Here is a 26,943-nt window from a genome sequence, read left to right as displayed (position 1 = left end):
GACACAGACATTTTCTTGATCCTCTTGCACCACGCGCATTACATCGCCCCAATTATCTTCCTTGATAAACGGACTGTCAAGCATTACAAGATGTCAGTGAACTAGCATACAGAATCAAAGAGAGCTGACTACTTTACCACAACACATGCACTTGGACTGTGTGTGTTCACCGGGGAAGATGTAACAAGGGCCTTCAAGGGTAGGGGCCAGTTAGACCCCTAAAGAAGCTACAAAGCCACCCCAAATACCACACAATACTCTCGTGAGAGTAGTCTGTATTATGATTTCAGCAATATTCTACTGAAATCAAGTAAATTGTTCAATATTATATTACAACAAACACTATTGAATGTTAAAACATGACTTCATTATATGTCCATTTTTTTTCCTCTCAGAAAACTTGTAATGAGTGGTCTGTGGAGCCAGAGGTGACATATGACATTGAGGGATTCACATGCCAGGCCCGGTAGAAGTCTATTAAGGGTGGCAGAAGACAGAGGACGGTATTATGGAGCCAGTGTGGGCAAGCGGCCCTATCCTTCCCACTTCCCTCATTGACTTGCTTCATAATACTACTGAGGAGATAGAGGAGGATGAAGAGGATGAGGAGCCAGACATTGATTACGATGATCTTTTTGATAATGACTAGAAATTACATGAGTATGAAATAAAAAGCTGTCAAATTAAATTCATCTCTTTGCTTTCGGACAATAAGGTTTAAACAAACGCATCTGAATGGACCACTTTTGGCATCTAAACTGTTAAAATCGACTGAACATTGTGACAAAGTGATTGTTTCCATGAAAAAACCCAAACTCAAACTCATTTTAAATACAAAATGAAACAAATTAGAATGTGCACAAAGAGCGTTATATTTCATTTCAAGTTTTATTTTTGTCCATTAGCTATGATCTAGAGACAATTTTTTTTTTAAGTTACTTTTGTGGGGTGTGTAGTTTGTGCTATATGTATACGGACTATTTGGGCACTTTCCAGTGTAAACTACGCCGAATTTTGCATATTTTTTGACTTTTCTTGTATCAACTTGCTTTTATCCTGTATATAACCGTCTCAACCAATTCCTCATGCTATATCTACTCTAAAAAAGTTTTATTTGTCCCTGTATGTTGTGTAGTAAAAAAGTTATGGAATTTAATGATTTTCGTCGAAAATCCAAGATGGCCGCCAAGATGTCCGCCAATGACACCCATGGGACACGATTTTTACTTGGGAACAAAACAAATCATTAACTAGACACTCTAAGGGTTACAAAAAAAAGTAAGTAAAAAATGTGTTCAGAGCGTGCATGGTGACCCCCCCCCCCTTCCTACCAGAGTATACATTTCCCCAGAAATCGGGACCCTGAAGGTTTTTGTTTTTAAATTTGAAATCAAATCAAAGTCATTTATTCCGCATATGAATGTTGGGTGCGTTAATACAGAAAGGAAATGAAATTGATTAGTGCGAATTTAGACAGGGCTCGTCAAAAGAGATGTATTTCAGAATTTGTTTTCAATGCATTTTTATGTTTTGCCCTTGGTACACCTATGTGCAGCATTCTCAGCCTTTGAGGGGTCTGTTTGAAATATTTCTACGTCATACATGATCAATGCTGCTGATGATGAAGAGGAGTAGAGAAGGAGGAATAGATGGAGAATGGGAAAAAAGGGAGGTGGAGGAGACGGAGCATTCCTATTGCAATTTCACCAATACTATGGTATATGTTATAAAGCGTGTCCCAGAAAAAAAAGAAACAGAGTTTCATTGATTTTTTTTTTTGCGATCATAATAAGCATAAATTTGCTTTATGAGATGTACATGAATAGAAAAGTACACTTCTCTTCTTTCTTTTGATGCACAACTCAGTGTTCATTATGAGGGGCATGACTGAATTTAGAGCAATAGAAAGCAGTGCTACTAAATTTTCATTTGCACGCGCAAATTTAAATTTTGAGCAAGTTTTTCACACTGTTTCGGCAATCGTTTTCGTATAAGAAAATCGTAGCCTTAATAAACATCATTTTTCTTTTTCATATGACAGCTCATTTGTAAAGAAAAAACAACAAAAAACCAACATTTGCGCCTGCTAGAGATAACTTATTTGAAAATACGCTGCTATTCTACCCTAAAAGTTGGATAGTTAAAGAAGGAACCATTAAGATTTCCTGTCTTGGCAGATAACAATGGCCCTCATGCTTCGATGAATTTACACAAACGTTGGGGGGGGGGGTGAAGGGAACGTTAAAGACAGTTCGGTTGTGAATAGGGTCGAAAAATAAACACACGCTCATGAGGTTGCCTGACAATGCAGCCTACGTGGAGAAGCCTACCTGCACCTGATCGACGGGGAGATAGTTACTCGCATTGAAAGGGAATGTCAACGAGATGGATACGGAGAATTTTGTCACTTATGGTAGATTCAGGATGGGGCTACCGCCCACTGTCAACTGATCGTGAGGGAGAGATTGCATCAGCTCTTCGAAGACAGGGTTGTCGCTATGAATCACCCCGTCCAATGGCCTCCGCGGAGTCCCGACCTCACCCCCTGCGACTTCTTTCTCTGGGGCTTCCTCAAGGGAAAAATCTTCGTCACTTCTCTTTATGATCTTGCGGATCTCAGAGTCAGAATCGTCAAAGCGGTGGACGCTCTCCGACAGGACAGTTTGATTGGCCATGCAAGACAGAACCATGAGGTCGACTGCACAGACATGTGCCGGCGACGGCGGTTATGTTGCATGAACTTGAACTCTCATTGACAAGCTTAATAAATTTATTTCATCATTATGATTGTGAAGTAATAAAGAGTATAATCACATACAATTTATTTTAAATGCTTTCATTTTTCAACATAATTTATGCTTGATCTGCGAATGGTTTCTTAGGTCTTACTGCGATCTTGCCGTTGGCTTGATTTTATTGCATGTATTATGATTGGATTACTTGTACAAAGCGTTGGTTGAAATAAGTGTATAAAGCAGGGGTAGTACAAAAAAACAACAACAACAACACAAGAAAAACTTTCTGCCCTGCACTTGTACCTTTGAATTATTGCAAGTGCAAGTTTACTGACAAAAAGTAATGCTCCTCTTTTCTGCTTTTCCTACCCCTTCAAAAACTGTACGCCTCCCCTGTCAGTGATGAGGGATGAACCATGCTTGCATATGAAATGTAGTGAGGTACGAAAACACTGAAAGAAGCGTGAAAATCAATCTAATTTTCAAAATTCGTACCATGGTTGTAACATTGACTTCCCATAACCATAGACTCCATGCAGCAGGAGGATACTCACGTCTTCAATCTTCAGTTTGTTTAATCTCGTAGCTTGTTCTTAATAAATGACAATCAATACCTTTTTGTTTCTATCGTACAAGTGCTGTTCGGATATTCATTTGTATCTAAAATTCATAAAATTCTATTTACGTCGATGTAGGACAATTTGTTAATCACTTAAAAAAGAATCGTCTTGTTTTTCAGAGTCACAGCAATCCTTCGACAGATTCCTAACCAGCCAATAGTATTCAAGGCAAGTACATATTTATTCTCTTGGAAGCTCTTTTTTTTCCTGATGATAAAGTTATTGCTCCGCATTTCTAACAGAATGATATGATTCTAGTATGTTTTTCCTTGTTAACTTTCCCGACCATTCCGTAACTGTCGCAGTCGTCATTTTCCCTCACATCGATCTTTTGTTCCAAGTCTTCACAAACATTTTCATATCACCTTTTCACTTCGTTCGATGGTTGAGTTAAAGAAAATACATGCGTGTGTAATCACGGTGTAAGGAACGGAATCATGCTACGTAAAGAAGTAAAAATGTTCATTTACTCAATGAATTCATATCATGTGTACTTCATGATTTCAGTCGGATCCTCGACAAAAAAGTAGAAGTGAGGATGCCATAATCGCTTTCACCTGGCGCCACTTTATCGAGAACGGTACAAACGAACCATACTGGCTGCTTCGGATGCCCATGACGAAGGTTTGGTTGCTCGTTAAAGATTGCAAATATCTATTTAACATACTAATAAAGTATAAAGATTAAATCTTTTTTCCCACACAGTCTTCAAAAATATTCACCTTATTACAGTAATGTGCTGCTGTCATGTCCTATGAAATTGAACAGTTGCAGCAGGAAAATCAAATTCATTATTCTAATCAGACGTAAGGGATCAAGGAAAGTTCGACTGTTCATGAGTGCTTAGCAAAACGTTGAGAAATCTGACAAAATATGTAATATCTTTAGGTGCTATGAACGGACGCTTAGGTTGTTGAGGCTTACTTCCACTCCATTGTTTGGATTCCCCATTTCCCGCGTTACACTTAAGCGAATTCTTCTCGTTCAAAGGCGGTTGTTAGGGCGATGGATACAGTGACTGACCACGTGGCCAAAGTGCGTGGAGTGAACGTCCAGCAGTTCGTGGTCGCTGGTGCGTCGAAGGCACGTATAATTGTCTATCTTTCTACAGTAGCCGTAATTACGTACCCTCTATTTGGATTCACTTTCGTTTTGTTTCAGATTCCCATTGTTCAAATGTGCAATAAATGCTTACCACAGGTAATTTGAACGTCTAATGTTTCAGCATTTACGGGCAAAAGGTGAATATTTGAAAGTTCTCTTGTGTGCTCTGTGCAAGCCACATCATTAAAAGGACTGTCTTTATTTTATCTTTTATACATGTGAACTATGGGTAGCAAAACACGCCCAGAGGTGGTACTACTTGTTGTGAACTCACCTTGTGAACTCACCTTGAAAGAAAAAAAAAAGAGACAAATAAGCATCACATTTTCACATACGTTTGTGAATGCAATAACTCACCACATCTTATTCAAATGTGCTATGACAGTGTACAGCTTGTCATTCCATCGTCATATCTTTCTCTTTTTTAATGATGCTATCCTCTCTCTTTTTACTTTTGGAGGCTTTTATTTAGTGCATTATATCGGCCACATTTCTTGAAAATTTCTCTGACGACCTCTAAGTCGGCCACATTTCTTGAAAATTTATCTGATGACCTCTAAGTCTGCACCACGGCAAATATGAATATCCATGTGTACTTGTGTAATCAAATATCATGCTGTGTACAGGCTTACCAATGTAAATAGAATATTTTCAAAGGTATTTTGACTTTATATATATATGTTTAGGGAGAGTTGATGTAGCAATGATCTTTACTGTGACATCTCACTTGTCCGATGCGGCCACTACTCTTGAGAGTACTTCGTAAACAATTTACACTCTGTATGACTTGCTATATTCCTTCCTTCTCTTCTTGTCTGCTTTCGGCAGCTTTTAAACAAATGCTGATGGCAACGTCTTGGTCCATATGTTGTCCTCCTTTGAAATATGGATGAATTTAATCCATGTTTACATAAAAATGTCCAGTGTCGATATTATTTGCCTGACGAGTTCAACTCAGAATTTATTAATAATGAGCTTTCTTTCAGTTTATTACATGTCAATGCCCGCAGTCTGTTAAGAAATTATGAAAATATGCAATTATTATTGTCTACGATAAATATGCAATTTTCCCCTATTGGCATCACAGAAACATGGCTTAACGACGAATCTCCCCCTTTATATAACATTGATGGGTATTCTGTTGTCCGTTCTGATAGAAAATGCGGACGAGGAGGCGGAGTCGCCCTGTTCCTATCACACATGTTATCGTATAAAGAAAGGCCTGATTTGATATACAATGGAAATGAATTTGATTGCACATGTGTTCAAATTAATATGTATAATAGAAAAAATTTAATACTTTGTGTAATATACAGGCCCCCTCATACAGATAGTAATTCATTTTGGATAGTTTTGATTTCTTATTAGAGCTGATTAATCAAGAAAACAAAGATGTATATATTATGGGTCATTTTAACATTGATCTCTTGAAAGAAGAGCACATTATTAGAAATAAATTTTGCAATATTTTGCAAGCAAATTTTTGTAATATCACAATTGATAAGCCTTCGAGAATTACTGTCAACTCATCAACGTTGATCGATAATATTTTTACGAATACTGACACAGATTATTCGAAATCTGGTCTTTTGTATAGTGAAATTTCTGACCATTTACCTATATTTTTCATTTGTGGCGACACACAGAATTCTTATGTTAAGCAGAAAGAACGTAAGAAGAAGCGGAAATTCACAGTAGAAAATACATTACTCAACGATGATTTAATCACGGAAACGTGGGATGATGTATTAATTTCTGCAGACCCAAACATTGCTTATGACACCTTCTGGAATATATTCCTTTCTTATTTTAACAAACATATCCCCACAATTGAAAAGAAAAAAAAAATCAAAAATCCGTGGATAACAAAGGTAATTTTTCGTTCCATTAAGAAAAGAAATGTTTTATATAAAAATAGTTTACGGCATCCTGATAATGATAATGTTAATCAATATAAATTATATAGAAATGAACTTACACAGATTATCAGGCTTTCCAGCTTTTGAAAATGCTACTGGGAATATGTCAGGCACTTGGAAGGATATTAATGACGTCATTGGTAAGCAAAAGAAGGTGTCAACATCTCAAATTACGAATAATGGACAAACGTTTTGTGATCCTAAAGATGTAGCATGTTGTTTTGATGAGTAATGTAGGTCCTAGCCAAGCTTCTAAGATTGATCATACACAGACAGATTTCTCGCAGTACTTGGGCACGTCAAACGATAATTCATTATTTTTCAAACCAACAGATTTTAATGAGATCCTTGATATTGTGCATTCTATAAAATCTAGTCATACATGTGGTCATGATGAATTGAGCACGTCTTTTTTAAAACAGATTGTTGGGAGTATATTGACACCTTTAGTACATATTTGTAATTTGTCGTTGTCAACTGGTGTATTTCCGAACGCATGTAAAATTGCAAAAGTTATTCCAATATACAAAAAAGATGACCCTTCTTTTGTTTCGAACTACCGTCCTATCTCTATTCTTCCTAGTCTTTCTAAAGTCATAGAAAGACTTGTTTATAACAGACTGTATGATTTTTTTGTTACAAAATGATATACTGAACCAAGACCAATATGGTTTCAGGAAATTTCACTCTACTAATATGGCACTAGCCCAGTTGTATGACAGAGTGTCGACTGCCTTAGCTGAACAAAAACATGTCATTGGTGTGTTCATGGACCTAAGCAAGGCATTCGACACTCTTGACCACACTATCCTTTTACGCAAATTACATTGTTATGGAGTTCGTGGCATTCCACTGGAATGGTTTGAAGATTATTTATCAAATAGACAGCAATACGTATACTATGAATCGGTAAACTCTGAAGTTTTACCCATACATTGTGGCGTCCCACAAGGATCCATATTGGGACCACTACTATTTCTAGTGTATATAAATGATATTACAAATTCCTCTAAGTTACTGCAAAATATTCTGTTCGCCGATGACCCCAATGTATTTTGTTCTAATTCTAATTTTCAGTCGCTTTTAAGAAATCTTAATACTGAATTGCCGAAATTATCTACATGGTTTTAGAGCAATAGATTGTCACTCAATTTAAAAAAGACAAATTTTATTTATTTTCATAATAAGAAGCATAAAAATGAAATGCGCCACTTGAATATAATGGTGGATGGTATATTATTGGAGCAAAAAGAAAGTGTCAAATTCCTTGGAATATATATCAATGAAAATATGAAATGGAATGCTCATGTGCAATACATCTCAGGTAAAGTGTCTCGTAACGTTGGTATGCTCTGTAAGCTTAAGTATTATGTCCCAAAGAATGTTTTATTTATGCTTTATAATTCGTTGATATTGTCAAATATCTCATATTGTAACATTGTTTGGACAACTGCGAAAAGTCACATTGACAGTATATTGCTTCTACAAAAGAAAGCTATACGTATACGAATTATGTACCAATTCGGGTCATCGGGACCATTCAGATCCTTTGTTCGTAGAATTAAAAACACTAACGGTAAATGATATCAATTTTTTGCAAAATTCACTTTTTATGTTTCGTTTGTATAACGGTCAGTTGCCATCTTCTTTCTTCTCATTATTCCAGTTAAACAAGGATATGCATTCTTATCCCACAAGGCAATCTGATAAATTTCATCTACAAAATCCTAAAACGGTGATGGCTCTGAAATCTATCAGACAAACTGGACCTGATATTTGGAACTCTCTTCCTTCAGAAATTCGAACTTTAAAGTCTATGTATTCTTTCAAGAAAGCTGTAAAGACAATGCTGCTCTCTGGATATCAGTGATCTTATAATGTCATTGCAATTGTATTGTATATGAAATTCCCTCGTTGAATTATCGCCGTTCAGAATTTATTGCGTAATGTTATGTAACCGACCATTACCTGTAACTGTTCACCTGTACCTCGGTGAGAAAATACTTTGCCATGCTTTACTATTCAGTGATCCAGATGATCTAACTTTGTGTATTAGCGAAAGCAGACAGACCTCTCCTCTCTCCTTTCTCCTATCCTATCTCTACGCAAGTCATCCATCCCCCTAGTTTCCTATGTGTTATGTATTATGTACGAGGGCTGCATGCAAATCAAGCAATGCTTAAGCTGTAGCCCTTCTGCGTTATTCATTACATCACTGATATGTTCTTTTGTACATTGTAAAGGCAATGAAGAAACTGTATTGCTGTACATTCTTAAGGTAATGAAGAAACTTACCTTGTTAGCAATTAATGTTTATGTATATCCATTTGAAATAAAATCAAATCAAATCAAATCAAAAATCTCGATTGAAATTTTGTGTATTTAAATACTTTAATACAATTTTTTGTTGGAAATTGCATAAACGAAACAAAATGAAATAAGATGAATCAAAATGTGCCAGGTACAGATATCACGTGACAGCCTCCTGCAGATAACACAAGTGAGCACAATGTTTAAGTATGAATCCGAGTACAAATACTTAAAATTACCGCTTTTCATTCTTATCATATAGAGGGGTTGGACCACTTGGACAACAGGAGCAGTTGACAAGCGAGTAGTTGCCATTTCACCCTTCGTACTGGACCTTCTCAACATGGTTAAGGTAATGATGCAATGATAGCTATTTTGCATTGGTCACATGATAGGCACAAGTTGGGATTTTTGTATTTGAAAGCTAGCTATGTCAAAAATCCTAGCAGACTTTGCATAACGAACATGATTATAAACCTTGTCAAAATTAGAGCGCGTCGTTTCAGAATTATGATTTACTTATGGAAGGGATCATTTCTCCTAATGACATGAATGATATTTCACGGTTATAGATGTTTGTACACATTCATGACTGCGTACATATAGATGGTGGTTACTATAACAATGCCACGGTCGTGATATGTATCAGAGGTAAGAAGAGATGTGATTTGAATCCTATACTCCTAATCTTTATTTGTTTTCAAAGCACACTTGATCTAACCAAAGCTGAAAGAAATCGAGCAAGGATTAGTTAGCTGATAACTGTACAAAGTCGTGTCAAATGGTGTTTAAAAAAATCATGCCGTGGAGACAGCACATAAAGATTATAAATTTTACAAGGTTTACTTTAATTGATTTGTCAGAGTCATCAAATTGAAAAAAAAAACAAATAAAAAACATTTGACCATTGACTCTCAATTCTATAGTAAGAATGGCGTCAAATAAAACAAAAAAGTTATTTTAGTAAATGATTTATTTGATATGCTCTAAATGTGCTTAGCATGGGTCCATAGGGCATGTATTTTTTAGATTGTGCTTAGCATGGGTCCATAGGGCATGTATTTTTTTAAGATAGAGAAATAAAGATGTCGACCTTTGGCCCTAATTTGCATATCCAAACAATAACATTTTATTTGTACAGTGATCTGTTTGGCACAGTTTGTGTGCAAAATATGGGATTGATTGAGCATGTCATCCCTAGATGAGAAATAAAGTCTATTGACCGCTGTCCACAATTAACATAGCCAAAATGGTTTGTTAGCAAGAAGTTGCTAATTTTATGAAATGATTCCCTTGACACGGTCTATAATTTGATTTCAAAATATGGGGGTAGTTCGGCATGTTTTACAAGACAGAGAAATAAAACCTTTCGACCTTTGACCCTGATTCCTATGGCAAAGATGGTGTCTGATCAAAATGTGTTTTTATGTTTTTAACATAATGATCAGCTCGATAACACATGATAGATATAGGGTGGTAGCACATTCGTTCATTTTTCCGTCTTAGAAGATGACTGGATAGCCCATATCCAGCTATGCTAAGCTGGTCTTCCATGGGGTCCAGTTGGATGTGAGGCGGGACCTCTTCACCGGGTTAACACCCTGCATGCGCTTCCCAAGATACAAAAATACAGCTTTTTAAACTTTGACTCTAATCTAGGATTAATATTTCATTTAGGGTTAAAAATTACCGCATTTAGGGTTGTCTCCGGATTTTACATTTAGGGCTAAGAATCATAAAATTTCAGTTGTGAGTCGATTATTATATTCATTATTGTTAAAGTTATTACATTTAGCGTTCTTATCACGTTTAGGGGTGATACATCGGCAACATTCCTAATCCTCGTTGAACACATAAAGAGGGATCAAATTGCACGGTAGGACAGCTTCAGCAAGACGGCAATCACCAAACTGGCGAAAACTCTCACATTGACACATGATTGTATAATGATTGGATGTCGATTTGCTATTTCTTTATGTCATATCATATTGTCCGTGTTCCCACGGAACACGGACAAACACACAACGTAAGAAATTTGGTTATGATATTCCAAGGTAGTATACATCAATGATAGCTAACTAACACTGTAAGAGGATATTTGGAAAGGATTAGAAGTTAGAAGAAGCAATCGTTTATTTTCATTGAGTGAGAAAGTGACAGGTAAATATCGAACCTAAGGTCACTGAAATCTGGACATTTGTGTCATTTTCAAGCTACAATGTCAAAAAACGAAAAACACTTCGTCGTACATGTATAGCATTTGGAGTAGCATTGGACAAATCATCATGAAAAGACACACGACAATATAGTAAATGTTAGTCGCATAGTTTGCATTCTTGCAGCAGCTTTTGTTTTTCGTTGCAATGGCTAAATTTCATATTCAACCTTATGCCGAGGCTGCATTCCAAACAAATTTCACTGTTACAGAACCTCCATCACATGTACCGGTCGTTAGGAGGGTGGACCTTTGCATTTGAGGACTATTACGACGAGAACATCACCCTCTACCTCGACCATCCCAACACACAGAAGTTGGCCGATATTGTCGATCCCCTGGGTAACTTGTCTCTCATTTTTTTCCTAACGTTAGTGTTTAAATCTTCCCGTTAAAAGCATCATTATTTTGCTAGTCACAAAATAAATGATTTGGAATTGCTCATATATGTATATGTATATATATATATATATATATATATATATATATATATATATATAGCAATAATAAAGTCACAACAGAGGAATGCAGGAAATGCATTAAAGGTCCAGTTTACCTTTGGGAGCAGTGATTTCAAAAATGTTCAAGATATCACATTTGATGCATATGTGTAGGTCTGTTGTATCACAAAACATCCTACCACATAAAATTTTTGCAATAAAGCCTAAAATATGAGGAAATATCAACATTTTTCTCAATAAACCATAACTGTATACGGTTTAGTCTGAAAGCATTCTTATTATAACTATCTTAATTTAATGAATAATCCGAATTTTCGAGGATCCTTCCTCTTCATCAGGGATGACAGTGCGAATTTTCACAATGATTATTAAGAGTGAGGTGTTACTACCCTGCTAGCGCGCGCAATATGTGTAACCAAAACAAAAAATAATAGATAATAACAACAAACGCATGTTGTGCGCTTATGAGTGTTATACTCTACGTCATAATAGAGAAGACGTCACACTAGGATAGCGCGCGCTGCACAAAAAGATCATGAGACAATAATAGCAATAACAGAAATAATAGAAACGTCATAAAGGCAATGAAGTTAACATGATACAATGAAAGTGCCAATGGATTTTCACAGTGACATGTCAATATCCCACTAGCGCGCGTAGTCTCAGTGTAACCAAAACAAAGGATAACAAATAATAACAATAAACGCATGCTGAGTTGCGCGATTATGAGTGCCATACTGTGCGTCATAATAGAGAAGACGTCACACTGAGATAGCGCGCGTTGCACAAAGGAGACAATAATGATAATAGAAACGTCATAATGGCAATGAAGTGATACAATCTGTCAAGTGCTTGTACGCATTATATAGAGAGAAGAGAAGAGAGAGCAAAAAGTAGGAAAGGAGGGAATAAGGAGAGAAGAAAGAAGGACACAAGAAAAAAATGAGGAAATTGTCATATACATGAGGTACACTTACTAGTAACACATCAAGACTGCGCAAGTTGTCCAGTACCAGAAAAATAAATTGAAGACCTCTACAAGGGTGAAATTATCGATAGCGGAGTAGCAACTGAAATTAGTTATTCAGTTCAGTTTCAGTTTATTTTATTTCGACATGGTCACTCATTTCAGCCAATGGCTGTTCTTCAGTGAGTCCGTGAAGAGGTAAAAACAGTTCAAAGTAACATAATACAACATTTTATACTTAGTATACAAAACATAAGAGATAAAAAAAAACACACAATTATTATACACTGTAAAATCAACGACATATCAAAAATACTACAATTTATACTGAAATAATTCTATAAAATTACTTACGCATTAAAAAAAAGAAAAATATGCATATATATACACACACATGTGATAAATGAAAAAGAAAAGAAAAGAAAAATAAAGTGGGACCATTCAAACATATAGACTTAATACACACACACATTATTATAAAGCTGCAAATAATTATCTTAAAAATCCTACCTTTGTATAAAACGTATCTATTGCACTTTTGAATGCAGCTAAAGAAGCACTTTGTTTAACATCGCTTGGCAAACTATTCCACATTAGGGCTCCACGATATGAAAAACTGCGTTTTTTAAAATTTGTGGTTGGTTTGGGTATATCTAGCTGGAGGGTTGTCTTCCTCAGACCATACCAATATTGTCTGTACATAAATAATTCAGAAGTTATCGGAAGAAAGTGTATGGGCTGAGCCAGGAAAGATCTTTGTTCATGCCTGTTTCAAAACTGCGGCTCCAAACAATGGATCGCAGTTCTGCCCACTTCTTGTCTTCAGCCGATTTGTAACCCCCGCCAAAGATGCAGACTTTCAAGTCTTTCATCGAATGACGGGGGTCACTGAAGTGGTTCGCCACTGGAGTATCTTTACGCTTCTTCAGGATTGAGCTCTTGTGATTATTAAACCTCATTCGGAACTTCGTGCTTGTCTCACCTATATATGACACCCCTGGGCATTTAGTGCACATGATACAGTAAAGCACATTGCTAGAGTCGCATGTGTGGTCCGGTGGTTTGATACTGAGTGACGGAGAGATTTGCACCACTGTTTCTGTCACCAGATGGTTACAAATTTGACATCGTGGTTTGCCGCACCTCTTGTTACCTTTTGGGGTTGCAGGTTTTGGTAACTCACTCCGCACCAGAAGTGATCTCAAGTTGGGCGGTTGTCTTTGGGAGTGTAGAGGTGGTTCCCCCAATATTGTAGAAAGTTTGGGATCAAGTTGAATATTCGCCCACTCTTTCTTGGTCGTGGAGACAAACTTTTTGACTTGTGGGTGGAATGTAGTAACGAGAGGAATGCGATCGTTCCTCTCATCTTTAGGTTTAGAGTCTAACAGGTCTTCTCTGCGTTTTTCACTGACCCTTTTGAGTGCATTGTTTACGAGGCGAACTGGATAGCCCCTTCTAACGAAATGTTCTCCCAGACGTACAGCATTTTCTTCAAACACTTTGGGGTCAGAAGTGATCCGCTTATATCTGACTAGTTGGCTGTACACAATTGATTGCTTTGTGTGCAAGTGGTGGAACGAATTGTAATCCAAGTAGGTGAAAGAATCCGTAGGTTTAATGTACACACTGGTGGAAAGCATGTTACCATTTTTAGATACATTGACATCCAGGAAGTGGATTTTCTCTCTGGAGCTCTCCATTGTGAACTGGATGTGACGATTGTGTTTGTTAAATGCCTCGTGAAAGGCTGCGAGGTCTTTTTCACTGTGGGGCCAGATTATGAAAATGTCGTCGATGTATCTCAGATACATTGACGGTTGGAGAGTGCATTTAGAGAGGAAATCTTCTTCCAGAACTGCATATATATGTAAGCGTACACGGGCGCCATCTTGGTCCCCAGTGGCGGTACCTTTTCGTTGAAGGTAGTGTTTGCCGTCAAACTCAAAGTAATTGTGCTTCAATATGAACTCGGTCATGGACGTTATATCCTCGATGTCACTGTTGGGTACGTCCAGTTTTGTGAGGAACGTACGAAGAGCGTCTACACCGTGATCGTGTGGGATGATGGTGTAAAGGCTCTTCACGTCCATGGTTACGAGTAGGCAGTCTGAGCTGAGGGTTGCAGACTTAATCTTATTCAGAAAATCCGTCGTGTCTTTCACGTAACTTTTGATTTTGGGTAGGTACGTCTGAAGTTTTTTGTCGACAGTTTTTGACATTGGTTCTGTCAGAGAATCAACGCTTGAAACGATAGGTCTGCCAGGAGGGATTACATGCTTATCCCTGGCTTCCTTAATAATTTTTGAACGTCAGACACCCCTGCATCAGATGCGGTCTCCACCATATTGGGAAGTTTGTGAATCTTAGGTAATAAGTAGAATTTACTCACCCGAGGATTGTCAGGGACCAGTGTACGCTCAGAGCTATTAGCAGACTTAAGGTTCTTTACACATTGTTCGGATTGCTCACGATATTCTGACGTGGGGTCTTCAACCAGGGGATGGTAGAAATCCTTGTCGGAGAGCTGGCGTTGAGCCTCAGCGATGTAGTCCGTCGTGTCTAAAATCACCACGGCTCCGCCTTTGTCCGCCGGCTTGGTGACGATGTCCGCGTTGTTCTTCAACGTGTTGATTGCTCGGAGTTGTTCCTTCTCTTGTTGGCTGGGTCGTTGCTCGTTGACGTGACAGAGGAAATTGTCGAGATGTCGCTCCACTGCAGAGGTGAAGTGGTCAATATATGGATTCCTTCCAGTTGGAGGGGTCCACTTAGCCTTCGTCAGCGATGGTGGTTGCGAGACGGGTGGGCGCGTATCATATCGGCTGAGTCGTCTCTTTTGGCGAAGAACTCCCGGAGTCTCACACGTCTGTTAAATGCTGTAGCATCTCGGCAGAGATTAAGCTTATCGATGTTTTTACGCGAGCAGTAGGATAGGCCGAGGTTGAGGGTCGCCTCCTCACTGGGAGATAAGTGATGACTGGAAAGGTTGACGATGTTCATCCTTTTGCTCTCGAGATTGTCGTGTGTGCTGATCGCCTCATGCACTGGAGAATCCTTCAGTAGGTCATTCAGTTTGCGTTTTTTTCTCTTGCATGCGTTGGTAACAGGTTTCCTCATACTGTCGTTTGAGGTTTTGGAAAATACTCGGGTGGTCGATTATCCCTTCCTGGTTGAGTTTTTCCAGTAGAGTATCCTTCGTCCGTTTCAGCTCCGTGCTGATGTATGTTTGCCTTCGGTACGCCTCGTTTAATGCTTTATTACGAAGGCGCTCCGATGTCCTCTGGCATATTGGGCTGGCGGCATTGGTGTTGAACGTTGACTTCATAGGGTTCTTGATGCGAAATCCTTTTGGCACTACGTCATGCTTCTTCGTCGCTGATAAGAAATAAATATCTGATCGTATTTGTGCTAATTTGTGGTATAAACGTTCGCACGTTCGTCGGGCGCGGAGAGACGCTGCATTCAGTCTTGTCCAAACATTGTAGTTGTTCCGCGTATTGGCAGTACTAGAAATAGCAATGTATGTTTGGCGAACCACTTCAGTGACCCCCGTCATTCGATAAAAGACTTGAAAGTCTTCATCTTTGGCGGGGGTTACAAATCGGCTGAAGACAGGAAGTGGGCAGAACTGCAATCCATTGTTCGGAGCCGCAGTTTTGAAACAGGCATGGCTCAGCCCATACACTTTCTTCCGATAACTAATTTCAGTTGCTACTCCGCTATTGATAATTTCACCCTTGTAGAGGTCTTCAATTTATTTTTCTGGTACTGGACCACTTGCGCAGTCTTGATGTGTTACTAGCATGTGTACCTCATGTATATGACAATTTCCTCATTTTTTCTTGTGTCCTTCTTTCTTCTCTCCTTATTCCCTCCTTTCCTACTTTTTGCTCTCTCTTCTCTTCTCTCTATATAATGCGTACAAGCACTTGACAGATTGTATCACTTCATTGCCATTATGACGTTTCTATTATCGTTACTATTGTCTCCTTTGTGCAACGCGCGCTATCTCAGTGTGACGTCTTCTCTATTATGACGCACAGTATGGCACTCATAATCGCGCAACTCAGCATGCGTTTATTGTTATTATTTGTTATCCTTTGTTTTGGTTACACTGAGACTACGCGCGCTAGTGGGATATTGACATATCACTGTGAAAATCCATTGGCACTTTCATTGTATCATGTTAACTTCATTGCCTTTATGACGTTTCTATTATTTCTGTTATTGCTATTATTGTCTCATGATCTTTATGTGCAGCGCGCGCTATCCTATAGTGTGCAAGACGTCTTCTCTATTATGACGTAGAGTATAACACTCATAAGCGCACAACATGCGTTTGTTGTTATTATCTATTATTTTTTTTGTTTTGGTTACACATATTGCGCACACTTACATCTAGCAGGGTAGTAACACCTCACTCTTAATAATCATTGTGAAAATTCGCACTGCCATCCCTGATGAAGAGGAAGGATCCTCGAAAATTCGGATTATTCATTAAATCAAGATTGGCTATTAATGCATTTCCTGCATTCCTCTGTTGTGACTTTATTATTGCTATTTCTAGTACTGCCAATACGCGGAACAACTGCAATATATATATATATATATATATATATATATATATATATATATACATATATATATATATACACTTGGTGATTCTATCCTACTATGAAGAGAGCTCGATGTTCTCAAAGGAATAGCTTTAGATAGAAGTAATGAAACAAGTTCACGCGGTTTACTGCAGGTTCATCCGTATTTACTGCAACTTTAGTGACGTTCACACCTAGATCCCTTTACTTTAAGGTTTTCAAAACTACGAGGTTTTGTAAACTACGAGGCACTAAACTCCAAGTTAGCGTAGATGTAGACGCAAGTAGTTTTGAAAACCACGACAAAACCTTAAGGCGAAGTCACCACGACAACACCATAAGATTTCTTAGGGTTTTGTCGTAGTGTCGTTGTGGTTTTGGGAATGCCCCCCACAGAGCGCTTAAACTGCGACAAATGTGAACGGAGTTTTGTTGACCACGACGCTCAATTTTTTCCACAATAGCGCGCAACCCTATGTGCGAACTAGGCGCCCTTTATTTTCTATCGTAGTTAGCATTACCTTGAGGTTTTGCTAACTGCATGTAGGCGTGAACGGCATCGAAGTTTTGTCGTGGTTAGGGGGAAGGAATTTTTACGCTCGTAGTTAGTATAACTACAAGTTTTTGGATAGGTGTAGACATGGCTTCTGAGTTTCATGCATCCTCTATGAGGTGCTTGACGCGCTTTAAAGCGCGTGACACCATAACAAGCTATAAGCGCAAGGACCATAGTGACCAGTGCGCACTGAATGACATTCATTATTACGTATTGAATAATTGCATCCGGAAAATTGCATCAATGCAAAGAAAGTCCAGGTTGATGCTTGTATTTGCGAATTGAACTATTTCCCAAATTTGCGATGAAAGATTGTGAAAATGTTCAAAATTATTGATTACAATTAGATGCTGGGTAATACTTAAAAGAAAACTGTACTGACATTTTCTAATTGTCTGATAATTCTAATCTACATTTTTTGATGCCTACTACTGGAAAGAGAGGATTGTAAAACCCAGGATGAGCCTGTAATGATTTTTTGAAAAAAAAATGAAAACGAGCAAGCCATGGAACGATCCACACAATTTGGCCTACGTCACAGGTGCTCTTGGTGCACAACTCCGACATAAGCAAGACGAACTACATAATGCCAATTTACTGATGAAATCTCACACGAAGTACTGCAAAAGCTGTTATTTAGTATAATTGCAATATGGAGCTATAATAAACATGTTAAACAATACCCATTAATCTCTAAAAGCAATCTCTTCAACAGCTTTTTATTTAGATAAAACTTGTGAGGAAATTCCAGATATGCAAAATGAAATTGGCATCGTTATCCGAACGTGCTGCCCATAGAAGACTGTGTGTAAGTAACGTTACGCATTGATGATCATGATCGAACTATCAAAGTTCGATCAATCAACAGTTCAAACTATCTAACGTAGATGAGGGTTGAGTGAATCTAAATCCAAATGTAGATAGACTCTCTTCAACGGCACGCACGATTTACACTTAGCGAGATGAAAACGGTACCCAGTACACATAGACTCTGAAATACTAGAACTAGGACTAACTTAGGACTACCGAGCAGTCAAGGAGTAGGTTCTACGTGGCAGTCCAAGTTTTGATGAGTAGGCCCTAGTACCCACACTCACTCACCGTCGACATTGCAGCTGTAGGCCCTATGTGCACAGCGCTAACAAGGCACAGCGTAACGTTACATACCCCTGCTGCCAGAACTTGAAGAAAGTCCAGGCGAAAGTCCAGACTCCAGATCTAGATCTGGACCCTTGTCCTGCTGGCACTGTTGTTCCTGTGCTGGATTTTTCAGGTAAGGTATCTGCTTTATGGATTTCCGATGTTTTGTAGTCGAGATAAATCTCATAGTGGTGTTATTTACACCAAGGACTAATGTTAGATCTAACAGTTTGTTTCAGTAGGCCTACGTACTAGGACCCATATCTCGGAAGAGTGGCGTGACCACGTAGATTCTAACACAGTGTCGCCGCTTCGCGATCCCAGCGCTGGTGTAGGTAGATCTATAGTGCTAGCGTACTTCCGTATCCATGTAGATATCTCAAAATTCACCTTGCCAAATGGCACCAAACTCACAGGAAATACTTTATGATTCATATCCAACAGCTAACGTTAATTGGAAACAAATCACATGTCGGGAAGCGGAAGTGTAGATGTCGACTTTCCTGTCGGCGTCGCTAAAAATGATCAGCTCTACGACTAACACGAGTGATTGCGGCCAGGCCCTACCTACCTGCTGCGCACGCACAGACTGAAGTTAGCCATTTAATATCATGAGACAAATCTTTCAAGTAATCGGGGGCAATAAATAAATTTACAAATTATTTGTGGTAAGTTGAATGAAAAATGTAGTTCCTATATCACACAAGTCGCAAAAATCATTACACTTTTAGTTCTCGCGTAAATTCCCCGTTCGCACAGTACTAGTCGGCTAACTTCAGTTCTAGATTGTGCATCTTGCGTTCGCCAAGATCTCTCGCGAAGAGTGAGTTTTTTTTTTTGAGTGACGACTTGAAAGTTGACGTCAATATTGATACTTCTCGATTACTGATTTCCTTCAAATATAAGAGAATACTTTGAAATATGCTCTGAAGTATATCCTGTAATTTTGGTGCGATTTGGTTTAGTGAAATTTGAGATATCTACATGGATACAACAGTACACAAGTGCCGCCTGCTAGCTAAATTAGGCCTAAGCGTCGTCTGCTACTCGATACGAATTAACGCACGCGTATGCGAGCACTTGTAATCAGTAATAGTGAGAGCACCTGTGACATCATAACATCCGGGCTCGTCAGCTCATTAGCATAATTCTCACCTAAAAAGTTCCATTTTTAACATTAAATTACGGACTTAATCGTTATGAAATTTTGATTCTGTTTGCACCGCTGGGTCTTTTAGAATTAAAAGAACAACATATAAAAAATAAAAAACCGGTAAAATGCCCTTTTAAAGATGAATTATTGCAGAGATCGATCCTTCAAAAAGCAGGAGATTACGATGATTCATTTTTAAAATCACAGATGTAGAATCTATTTTCATGGCGACACTTCTCGGTGAGACACAGGTCGCACCTCTTGGACTCGGTGGTGTACGGATGGGCATGGCTTGCGATGGACCATTTGATGGTGTACGGTGTGCTGCTCTGGTTCAGGCTCCAGATGAATTTGGATTGCTCCGTGCTGTTTTTGTACCTCTCGTGCCGGAAGGATTGGAGGTGGTTGTTGTACTTGAGCTTGAAGGGGGGCTCAGTGACGCCGATGTAAGTCATTCTTTCGTCGGGGGTCATGACTTCCGCGTTGTAGATGAGATTGGTAGCCAGACAGTTCCCTTGGAGTGGGCAGAGGTCCTTGTTCCGGCAGTTGCATGTTTTAGCTGTTAGATTCCTTGTCTCCTTTCAGGGCTTGCGTGTTGTGATTTTTTATGATGCTGGCGACATTCGGCATGCAGCTGTATCTGATCTTGAGTGTGCTCCTGTTGAAGATCCGATTGAGTTTAGATTTCTTTGGGAAGTGCTTGTCTACCAGTTCCAGCAAAGTGCGACCGATGTTTGTTAGGACGTTCATGCTGATTGGGGGGTTAAACTAGATTATGTTGCGCTTTCTGTTTTTTCCTTTTACGTCTTGCTCGATCATTGGTGTAAGACAAGCTTTCTGTGTATCCACTGGCTTTCAGGGCATCGTCATACATCGGCGTGGCTTTCTTGAAGGTCTCTTCGTCGCCGGAGATGTCTGAAATACGTCTGCTTATAGAAGCTGGAAGGCCCTTGATGATCGATGGCGGATGGTTAGATTGCTTGTTGATGTACATCGGATTGTCGTTTGGATTTCGGTATAAGTAGTGATTGCCGTTATTCAAATTGAGGGTGATGTCGAGGAAGTTCATCACAGATCAAAGACCTGATACCGTTCGATGATAACATGTTGCTAATGATCGAGAATCTGCGCTTCAGGAAAGCTACAAACCAGTTTTAAGATAAGATGAATGCAGACATCACCAATATCAAGAGCTCCAAAAAGATGTTGATACCTGCTGATAAAACGAGAGACCTCTACGAGATGGACGCACTTTATGCGACAAACTTCTCCAAGAAAACATCACCAAATGCTACAAATCTACAAATGAATGCGGTAACTCCAGCACCGTGATCAATTTGTTCAAAAGCATAAAAGAAAAGGAGAAACATACATTAATCAGCTTCGACGTGGTCAACTTCTACCCATCAATCTCTGAACAGCAGCTGAAAAAGCCTATTGACAAAGGAGTACACAAATATCTCCGCCAGAGACAACAAGATCATCATACACGCGAGGAAGTCCATCCTCTTTGACAAAGACCTTCATGGAAGAAATAGGACAATTAGAGCCTGTTCGACGTCACTATGGCCAGCTTTGACGGATCTGAGGTTTGTGAGCTTGTGGGTCTCTATATCCTCAACACCCTCGCCAATGAGTACGGCCGAGAGAACATTGACCTCTAAAGAGATGATGGTTTGGCAGTCTTCAAAAATTTCTCCGGCAGTGATGAAAAAAATTCAGAAACTCGGCCTGAAAATCACCATCAGCTGCGTTAAGATCGTGAACTTCCTCGACATCACCCTCAATTTGAATAACAGAAAGTAACACCCATACAGAAAACCCAACGACAATCCGATGCACATCCACAGGCAATCTAACCATCCGCCATCGATCATCCAGGGCCTTCCAGCTTCTACAAGCAGACGTATTTCAGACATCTCCTGCGACGAAGAGACCTTCAAGAAAGCCACGCCGATGTATGACGATGCACTGAAAGCCAGTGGATACACAGAAAGCTTGTCTTACACCAATGATCAAGCAAGACGTAAGTTAAGATCTGAGGCTGCCCTAACCCCCCCCCCCCCCCTCCCGTCGGCGGTTGGGCGGGGGGGGGGGGGGAATCGGGCTCATTTAACAAATAAAGATCATACAGCCGGAAACATGCCATCTGCCAAGTTTGGTGAAAATCCGTCAGAGATTTTTCTAGAAGAGATGGTGATAATGTGGAAAATCTCCCTCCTTGCTCTCATTCCCCCCCCCCCCGATCAGGGCACCCCTTGATCCACCAAAATCAAGCGTAAAATATAAATAATTAATGTCTTCATAGCACTAACCTAGCTCTATCTTTTTCGGTTCGACAGAAGAAGAAAACACCCCCAGAGTTTAGGGACTTCAGGGAGGCTTTAACTCCCCCACCCTCTCTCTCTCTCTCTCTCTGCAATCAGTTTTGACATTTGTGGTTGACGCGTTATGACATTTGCAAGAAAAATTGAAATTTTGACATTTGTGGTCGACGTGTTATGACATAAGTGGTAATTTTGACGTTTGTGGTTGACGTGCTATGACATTAGTGGGAATTTTGACATTTGCGATTGATGTGTTACAACATTAGCGGTCGATTTCGACATTTGTGGGCTCTACACGAGTCATGGCGAGTTGCCTAAAGGAGGCACTCGTGATAACTCGCATAAAGCTCTTCATGTATCTATTTTTAGATATGCAGACAACACTGTCACCTTACGACTCATTCATGAGGATGAGGCTGAATCTAGTTACCGGCTTGAGGTTTACTTCTTGGTGTGATAAGAACCATCTGCAGTTAAATCTCACCAAAACCAAAGAGATTGTGTTTGATTTTAGGAAAACGCCTTCACAGCCAGAATCCATGCTGATGAGACATGATTAACAAAAGACATTGGAATGCACCCACCGTGAGACCATAAGCATAACTTGCATGTTCCCTCGCCATGTCTTTTGTTAGTCACATTAATATCACAGAAATATGCAAGTTATGCTGAGTCGAGGGGAATGTTACGGAGGTTAACTTGGACTAACGAACCATCATAACCACCAAAAATCCCCAGACTCTCAAACAAGGTGTATGTTCGATGTCGGTCATCTTGTCGCACCCTTTATTTACATCTTCCTCCGCGGAACAATAAAGTGCCAAGAAATGATAGTACAATGCATATGTATCTATAACACTTCCCCCTAAAAGAGTGCATTCAATGTTTTCAACACAAATGGACTCTTACCTTGCACAATATTTTGGAACAGAATTGTACATTCCTCTTCCATTTCACTCTTATAAATCCATGAGTTTACCATAGTTGCATTATTATAAGAACACATAAATGAAGTATGCTATGGCTATATCATCATCACAACCTGTGATAAAACATATACTGCTTTGCACCAAGGCAATGATTGAGCTACTACAATGAGCAAAAGCTTTGTATAACTATTCAATTTCTGTACATAATACGTACGCTATTTAAATCTAAAAGGCAACATCCAATAAACTTAGGGTGTATGCCACAACATATTTAACAAATACCTGTACATGTACAAGTATTAAACTTCAAATACCTGAACTGTACCTACATTACCCGATAAACCACATTCTCTATACAAACAGCAACACTACCTGTTTGAAGTTATTTTACCAACAACTCACATTCTTGACAACTGTTGATGGCTAGTGTAACTTAAAACAGCCTTCATAATGTCTTCTTTTGGAGAGTGACTCAAAGCACAAACATAGCTTGATGTGTTTCCTTATTAAGACAAACACGTCTGAAAATACTTCCATGTTGTCATTTACACACTCAACGTGCCATTCATGCTGTTGGCATCACAATTATAGTGTGTACAAGATACATACATACATGATGTACAAACACTGTCCTGTGTACTTGCAAAACAAAATTACACCTGTTTAAAGATAACAAAAAGTTTTGGTACCTCAAAAGTTTCCCTGAATTTCCGTGTTTCAGGTTAAAGTATCTATCATATAACTAACACTGTGAGACTTACTCGCCCCAAAGTGCTCTCATTTCTTAGTAATCATGCAATTAACTGCGACCAGCAGCCCCATACGCATAGCGTAATGGGGCTTCGCATTGTAGCATTCAGGATCATGACAGATTTAGTATCGCGGTAAATATCAACTTAAAATCCACAAAATTCTTCAATTTGAAGACTTACCAATTAAGTTGCAGTCTTGAAAACAGGCTTCGGGCAACGTTTGGTTCTGCCAATAGTCCCTTTCTGTTCGAATTGATAACTGAATGTGACTCTGTCGAGAGGACCTTGGGAGATCTACATACACTGATTACTACGACCAGCGCATACGCACACATCACATGCGAACAAATTTCAAATCCATGAACGGATAAGATGTTTGTTTGCGCATGCGCTGGCCGTCAATTCAGTGTAGCTCTCCCAAGGTCCTCTCGACCGAGTCACATTCAGTCATCAATTCGAACAGAAAGGGACTATTGGCAAAACCAAACGTTGCCCAATGCCTGTTTTCAATACTTCAACTTAACTGGTAAGTCTTGAAATTGAAGAAATTTGTGGATTTTAAGTTGATATTTACCCGCGATACTAAATCTGTCATGATCCTGTAAGCTACAATGCGAAGCCCCATTTAGCTATGCGTATGGGGCTGCTGTTCGCAGTTAGCTACACAGTATGCGTATGGGGCTGCACGCTGCTGGTCGCAGTTATCTCGCACAATACGTGTACTACCTCGCCGCCGTCGTACGGCGGCGGCTCTGGTACGAAACCATTATTGAATGATTACTAAGACATGAGAGCACTTTCGGGCGAGTAAGTCTCACAGTGTTAGTTATATGAAAGGTACTTTAACCTGAAACACAAACTAAGACAAGGAAATTCAGGGAAACTTTTGAGGTAATACCAAAACTTTATATTATCTTTAAAGTGTTACAAACATAAAATACATTTATACAATTGTTGCATCTGGCAACGAGACAGAATATTGAGATTTCTCAATGAGCACGAGAAAGTGTGTCTGCCAGAATGTTTTCCTTTCCACGAATGTGCTGAATGTCAAGGTTATACTCCTATAGGATTAAACTCCATCGTATCAGTCTCTGATTTTTGTTTCTCATTCTGTTGACGAATGTCAGTGGGTTGTGGTCAGTCCACACAACAACCGGTTGAATTGTGCTGCCCACATAGACATAAAAATGGCTGAACGAAAGAATTAACGCTAGGGTCTCTTTCTCAACGGTAGAATACTTCCGCTGGTGCGTGTTGAACTTCTTTGAGAAGTAGCAGACCGGTCTGTCCACTCCATCGTCATCAGCTTGCATCAACACGGCGCCTGTGAGACTGGCTGCTGACAACCGCCTGAACAACTCTCTCACCTGCTTCACATGGTCATCCCAAGAGTCGCTGGAAACCACATCATCGATGTATACCTCACAGCCATCCAATCCACAAATCAACTCATTCACCATGCGTTGGAATGTAGCCGGGGCACTTTCATGTCAAAGGGCATCACGGTATACTGGAAAAGGCCCTGCGGAGTTACAAACGTAGAAATCTCCTTTGCTTTCTGTGTTAAAGGTATCTGCCAATAGCCTTTCAGCAGATCAAACTTGCTTACATAGCTCGCTTTTCCAATACAATCGATGCAGTCATCGACTCTTGGAATAGGGAAGCAGTCCGTTTTAGTACACGAATTCACCTTCCTATAATCCGTGCAAAACCGATATGAGCCATCCGGCTTGGGAACTAATACACATGTTGAACTCCATGCATTTGTGCTTGGCTCTACAATGTTATGTTCTAACATGTACTCCACCTCACTGTGCAAATGTTGCATCTTCTCTGGATTAGACAGAATATTGAGATTTCTCAATTAAGCACGAGAAAGTGTGTCTGCCACGTTTTCCTTTCCGCGAATGTGCTGAATGTCAAGGTTATACTCCTGTAGGATTAAACTCCATCGCATCAGTCTCTGATTTTTGTTTCTCATTCTGTTGACGAATGTCAGTGGGTTGTAGTCAGTCCACACAACAACCTGTTGAGTTGTACTGCCCACGTAGACATCAAAATTGCTGAACGAAAGAATTAACGCTAGGGTCTCCTTCTCAACGGTAGAATACTTCCGCTGGTGCGTGTTGAACTTCTTTGAGAAGTAGCAGACCGGTCTGTCCACTCCATCGTCATCAGCTTGCATCAACACGGCGCCTGCTCCGACATCGCTTGCATCGACAGCTAGGCTGAAGCCTTTCTTGAAGTCCGCCGCTACCAATACAGGACCACTCGACAGGATTGCCTTCACTTGGTCAAACGCAGACTGGCATGCGGCTGACCACTGGAACTTCACGTTCTTTCGCAGGAGATCAGTCAAAGGTGCCACAACATCCGAGAAGTTATAGCAGAAGCGACGGTAGTATCCTGCCATACCGATGAATCTCATCAGCTCCTTCCTTGTCTTGGGAACAGGGACATCTTGGACTGCTTGGACTTTAGCAGCTGCGGGACGAACTTAAACATGACCAACGACGTGACCAAGATACTGCACTTCACTATACCCAAACTCACTTTCCACCAGATTAAATGTGAGACTGGCTGCTGACAACCGCCTGAACAACTCTCTCACCATTTTCACATGGTCATCCCAAGAGTCGCTGGAAACCACATCATCGATGTATACCTCACAGCCATCCAATCCACAAATCAACTCATCCATCCTGCGTTGGAATGTTGCCGGGCATTTTCATGCCAAAAGGCATCACGGTATACTGGAAAAGGCCCTGTGGAGTTGCAAACGCAGAAATCTCCTTTGCTCTCTGTGTTAAAGGTATCTGCCAATAGCCTTTCAGCAGATCAAACTTGCTTACATAGCTCGCTTTTCCAATACGATCGATGCAGTCATCGACTCTTGGAATAGTGAAGCAGTCTGTTTTGGTACACGAATTCACCTTCCTATAATCCGTGCAAAAAAGCGATATGAGCCATCCGGCTTGGGAACTAATACACATGTTGAACTCCATGCACTTGTGCTTAGCTCTACAATGTTATGTTCTAACATGTACTCCACCTCACTGTGCAAATGTTGCATCTTCTCTGGATTAGCACGATAAGGGTGCTGCTTGATGGGATCTGACTCCCCAACATCCACATCATGTTGTACCACACTTGTGCGACC

The 26,943-nt window shown here is 39.7% G+C and overlaps 1 protein-coding gene across 1 annotated transcript in view; it reads left to right on the top strand.

Moving 5' to 3' along the window:
* Positions 1 to 26,943, top strand: part of LOC140232159 (autocrine proliferation repressor protein A-like) — a 190,564-nt gene that overhangs the window by 64,513 nt on the left and 99,108 nt on the right. The window contains exons 4-8 of the mRNA XM_072312303.1: positions 3,475 to 3,523; positions 3,863 to 3,979; positions 4,346 to 4,438; positions 8,951 to 9,040; positions 11,116 to 11,245. Of these exons, the coding sequence (XP_072168404.1) occupies positions 3,475 to 3,523; positions 3,863 to 3,979; positions 4,346 to 4,438; positions 8,951 to 9,040; positions 11,116 to 11,245 (479 nt within the window). The remainder of the gene's footprint in view (positions 1 to 3,474; positions 3,524 to 3,862; positions 3,980 to 4,345; positions 4,439 to 8,950; positions 9,041 to 11,115; positions 11,246 to 26,943) is intronic.

The sequence above is a fragment of the Diadema setosum genome, chromosome 8 (assembly GCF_964275005.1).
Source record: "Diadema setosum chromosome 8, eeDiaSeto1, whole genome shotgun sequence".
Classification (NCBI taxonomy): domain Eukaryota; kingdom Metazoa; phylum Echinodermata; class Echinoidea; order Diadematoida; family Diadematidae; genus Diadema; species Diadema setosum.
This window is presented reverse-complemented; position numbering and strand designations above follow the sequence as displayed.